The sequence below is a fragment of the Uranotaenia lowii genome, chromosome 2 (assembly GCF_029784155.1).
Source record: "Uranotaenia lowii strain MFRU-FL chromosome 2, ASM2978415v1, whole genome shotgun sequence".
In the NCBI taxonomy this organism is placed as follows: domain Eukaryota; kingdom Metazoa; phylum Arthropoda; class Insecta; order Diptera; family Culicidae; genus Uranotaenia; species Uranotaenia lowii.
This window is the reverse complement of record NC_073692.1, coordinates 182,748,673-182,754,200: the sequence shown is the minus strand read 5'-3', so window position 1 is coordinate 182,754,200 and position 5,528 is coordinate 182,748,673. Positions and strand designations below refer to the sequence as shown.

Sequence of the window (5,528 nt, the reverse complement as noted above, 5' to 3'; positions counted from 1 at the left end):
TTTTTTATAGGTGGATAGAAGGTTAGATGAAATGAAAGAGGTTGAAAATGAGCGGGTAGAATTTATTTAGAAGCATACCATCACATATCAAATTTTTGTTCCTCACGGACCTACTACTATGAAGCGGTCCACGCATGGCCTACTAATGTGTGGTGATAGATGCAACTCTATCTGTATCTTCCGCTTCATAGTAGTAGGCCCGTGAGGAACAAAAATTTGATATGTGATGGTATGCTTCTAAATAAATTCTACCCGCTCATTTTCAACCTCTTTCATTTCATCTAACCTTCTATCCACCTATAAAAAAAATGAAAAAAATCACAATCTTTAGATGTCCCTACTAAAAAGGACATCACTTTTCACCGCTAGGCCGATCAATTAAATCTACACATAAAAAATAAGTTTCAATTCGATTGAACTTCCGAGCCAAATTTCTGACTTGTTTGTTAACACTTAATTTCAAACACCTTTTAAGATCAAGTAATTTCTCAATACTATGGTGAAAACTTTACTTGAAAAAATCGATAGCCCCTTCTTTCGCACGGCCTTGGTATATGGCCAATTTAGGTATATGATAGGGTTATCATATCGTTCAACGCCAAAAAGAGTACGTTGAAATCATATTTCAAAATAAACAGGAGAAACAGGAGAAACCAGAAAATTTAAGGCCATTCAAAAAGTTACAATTAGTTGCTTGTTATGTGAATTACCTGGCAATCATGACTTTAAAAAAAAACTTTAAAAAATTGAAAGTTATCATTTTAGTGTGTGCTCATTTTCTTGCAGGTTTTTAGTGAAAAGCAAAGGGTTGTTGGATTATTCAAAAATAAAGAGATCAGAACATCGCAAACATGAGAAAATGTTGCATTTCAAAAAGAGTTCAAATTGCAGTTGTGCTCTTCGCCAACTGTTTGGGCGCTTATTGCTTATTCAAAGGCGCTGATTGCCTGCACGCACAGTTTATTTAGAAGCGTGAAAGAAGCTTTTCCAAAAAAACCTTTGAATTTGTTGAATTTTACTTATAGAAAAGTACTGCTGATGAAATCGAAAACTAGTTTTAACAAAAAATTTGGATTTTAATCAATTTGTGATACATTTCCATTCCAAGTAGAGATACCTGAAGTACCGTGCCATGAATGCATAAAATATTGCATTTTTTTCGGACTTAACTTAAGAACTTGAAGAAATAAGTTCGTTTCTCTGATAAAATTTCTTTGAACAAAAAAAGAGAAAACCCCGCAAGATTTCACAAAAAGAAGAGAACGCTCATTTCTTGATTTTTTTTTTTCAATTATCTTAAAAGAATACGTTTGGTAACCCTAGTATATGACAAAATTTAGATATTAAAAATGTTTTTATGATAATTTCTGAGCTCTCCTCATTTTGGTAGACTGAAAGGGTAGAAAATTCATATCAACCAAACATACATTTTAGCAAAATAAAAGAAATGAGACTTATACGAATACAGTGAAAATTTTAGATCATGGATAATAAATTAAAAAACTCAGTTTACTGAACAAAACGAACTGATCATTATATTACAATTCGAAACCGTAGCTTCAGTTATGATTTTCAAATACTGAAATTGATGTGAAATTATGCCTCCGAAAAAAATAAAATTTAAATTATTTTTATAAGTTTAATTTATTTCAAGAAGTACACCACCTTCCTAAAATAAATTTAACTCAACTTGAGTAGTATAAAATAAAGGGTACAAAAAATACTTCTGCACGCTTAGACATTCTTGAAACGTTTAGCATGAACCATCTTTTGATGAGTACAATTTTGAAAACAAGTAAATATAACCGAAACAGCGAGAAAAGTTGAATAATCAACGATACAATATATTTCTATGAATTCCATGGTGTTTTTTTTTATTTTTGTTGCATCCTCTTGTTCAATCCACTTCTCAAATTGAGAAGATAAGATTAAAAGAAAGATTTGAAAAAGTGTTTGAAAAAAATTGTATGATGGACAGGCGCGTGGAATGGGTTGTTCGATTTTAAATCAATCATTTGAACCCATAATTTTGATTTTTGTTTTTATCGATAACCGAGAAAAAATCGATCAAATCGGATTATTTTCAATATTTTCGTTCGATCATTTAAATATTTCATTCTGTTAACTCTGAAGATTTTGAGATTCAATTTCATACAAAAATTTTATATCTGTACCATTCGAGAGACTGAAACATCTGAAAGAATTGGTACCACCATGCCACTTATAGAACTCAAACCGACTTAAATGATAACACGCTCGACTATTATGTTCTCCTAGACTCTCGAGAAAACCCTGAAATTTTTATCGAATGCTAAAGAAACTAAAAGCTCCATAGAACTTAACCCTCCAAAGCTGTTCGGGTCAATATGACCCGTGGCGCACATTTCAAACATCTTTATCAGCATTCCAATATACTGAAGATCTGGGAGTTTTGACAGACCAAGTATGTTATATGAAAATAATGACCAAATCAACGGCAAAAAATTAAAATTTGAGTTTTGAAAATCGGTTCATTGGGAAATTAAATACATCAAAGCAAAGCCAAAATTGGATGTCGTTTTTTTCAAAGTAAGATTTTTTTCTACCGGAAGATCTGAGATAGCGGTCAAAACTTTCATTGGACCCCAACATATCTATACGTTTTCGGATAGATGGATTCTTGACAATTTCAAACATCAATGAATCACTTAAATACAGATAAGCTGTCAGAAGTTATGTGTGTTTTAAAAACAAAATTGATTTTTCCGACTTTATACTTTCTGAACCAGTTTCTGATAACCTCGTAATACATATCGACTTAATTTTGAAATGTTGTGTAATTAGAATAAATTTCTAACACAATGAATATAATAATATCTTCAAAATCGGTTAACATTTACAGCCAGGAGAACGAAATCAAACTACAGCCTAAATTTCCCTGAAACGAATATTTAGCGAACGGCTTTGGAAGGCTAAGCGTTCTCAGCCCTGATTTTTTTTTAATCAATAACAGCTATAACACTTAGCTCAAAATTTAATTTCTTATCGGAACTTTTAAGTTTCATAGTCCAAATTTTTCCTGCTGATAGTAAAAACTATACTTACTTGTAAAATTTGCATCTTTTGAATATTTAAATCATGTCTATAATGATGTCGATGATGTCATAAGAGACGATAAACCTTTATATGGTCTTATTATCAAAAAAATTCTGTACACAAGAATAAATTGACATGTTAACACCCAAATAGATATATTTTTTCAGGAGATGAGGAATTTTAATTGAATAAAATCAATCATTTTGCTTTATACTAATGATGATGATGATGACCCTCCAATTTTCCCCCGTGCATGGGATCTTATGCTGGATTATCTTGAAAGACATTTGCTACAGTCTCCTCATGTTTGTTCGATTTTTTTAGTTTGCTGGTTTTCTTTGCATGTATTCCCATGAACGTCCATCATTGACTTTTTTATCTGTTATTTATTTTGGTGCTTCTAATTATCAACTTTTGAGTGAAAACAATCTGAGAAAAGGGATATTTGAAGACTGGATAATGGTCAGCAAAGTTTTTCTGTGAATATTCAATTAATAAGTCATTGTGATATATCCTGCAAAGAATCATGAAAACATGGGAAATTATAATTCAATAATACAAAAATTTATTATTGTCTATCATTGAGCTATTGGAAAAACTTGAAACAAACATAAATTGTCTCAAGTTTTTATCACACGACAAACATCCTTCCACCACTCTATCTTAATGTAGGCAGCGTTCCTATCAGTTTCCGAGCCAAAGTTCCACTCTTAGTAGGCAGCATGTCCGTATCCGTGTCCGTGGCCACCAGCGGCAGCACCATGACCATGTCCGTATCCTCCGTGTCCACCATGGACTGGGACGCATGGCACGTGGGCAACACTTGGGGAACATCCGATCAGCAGGTTAGCTCCGCACTTGGCAGCCGGGGCCTTGGCAGCGTAGGTGTGGACAACTGGGGCAGAGTGTCCGCCATAACCTCCCTGATGGTGTCCTCCCTGGTGTCCTCCGTAGTGAGCTGGAGCGGCAGCGGCGTATCCATGACCACCATGGTGTCCGGCATCATGAGAGGCTCCGTATCCGTGACCAGCAGCAGCCTGATGTCCTCCATAGGAAGCTCCACCGTGGGAAGCCCCATGGGAAGCAGCCTCATAACCTCCATGGTGGGATGATCCGTGGGATGCTCCGTAGCCACCATGGCCAGCAGCTGCCACAGCATGACCTCCGTATCCACCGGACTTGGCGGGGGCTTCGTATTTATCGGCCAAAGCACCGACCAACACAACCGACAGGATCACGAAAGCTCCGATTTTGTTCATGATGAATGAGATTGAGATTTCCTAGGAATCTTAGTTCAGAATTGAATTGATCGGAAGACACTTGGACTGCAACTGATGACTTTGGAAGGCTCAGGTGGAGGTTTTTATATTGAACAAATTTCGGAGGCCCGGTCCGGCTGAAAAGCTGAATGGACGACAACCGTTAACCGCGTCGATTGGTGCTGATTGGGCAGCTGCCGACGTAAAAACGTAAACATAAAAATATTTGGACTATTTTCGACGCATGCATTTTGACGAACGGATGCTCAAAAAAAGCGTAATGTAAAACAATTTGTTCAGCTTTTGTGGGTTCAAGTAAACATTTTAAGCATACGACTTGAATTGACAATCTAATCAAAAATGGTTATTGAAATAACGGTTTTTGTACCTGTGGTTTGTTAATTTAGTTCTACGCAAAAAAAAAACTCAAATTAAGCCAAAATGAAGTTATTAAGTGACTTCAACTGTATCATTACTTATAAGGCTCGCCATGTGGCTTCCGTACCGATACCTTCGGTAAAACTTGACTGCAACAAAACCAATAACATTATCGTAAACATAACGATAACGGTTATTGTTGCCATGAGGTAATATCTTTTGGAGGGTTCCATGGCAAACACACGTGACGTCAGGTGTATCGTATGAGTGCCAAAATGCGGACATCAAAATTTGTAAGCATGAATGGGGCAACTTGAAATCTTTTGTCATACCTTACAGTTAAAGATTTTCTTTTGACTTTAAAAGTCAAAATTAATATAAAAATCAAACGTTTGGTAAAAGTTTCTTTAAAGATTTAAACCAAAGATTGGCCTGTTTTCGCATGGAGAAAAATTCAAACAAACACTAAGCCACCTGCAGAGTTTTCGGCAAATGGGTGCCCCACGGGGCTTATTATGAAATCGTTTTCCGGTGCCAAAATATACGTTCCCGTGAAGTAGAAAATAAAAGGAAAACAAATAAACAATGTTTTTTCTGTATGTATGTATGTTGGTAATCCACCATGGGTGCACGGATTCACCACAGTTTCTGCAAAGTATGGGTTCACATGCATTCCTTAGATTATTAGGTTCGACAAATCTCCAATGCAGCGCGCCACCATACCCGGACCCCATGGCTTCGTATGAACTGTTATGTGGTGAATGTATTGCGTGTGTTGATGTAGGTATATTTTGGAAGAACGAATCAATCAGGTGG

At 35.7% G+C, this 5,528-nt stretch overlaps 1 protein-coding gene across 1 annotated transcript; it reads right to left on the bottom strand.

Moving 5' to 3' along the window:
- Positions 1-3,785: 3,785 nt before the first annotated feature.
- Positions 3,786-4,334, bottom strand: LOC129742142 (uncharacterized). The gene has a single exon (XM_055733985.1). It carries the CDS (start codon positions 4,332-4,334, stop codon positions 3,786-3,788), a length of 549 nt encoding a protein of 182 aa, XP_055589960.1.
- Positions 4,335-5,528: the final 1,194 nt, after the last annotated feature.

Coding starts and splice junctions, on each gene's coding strand:
- LOC129742142 (XM_055733985.1), bottom strand. CDS start 4,334: ATGAACAAAATCGGAGCTTTCGTGATCCTGTCGGTTGTGTTGGTCGGT.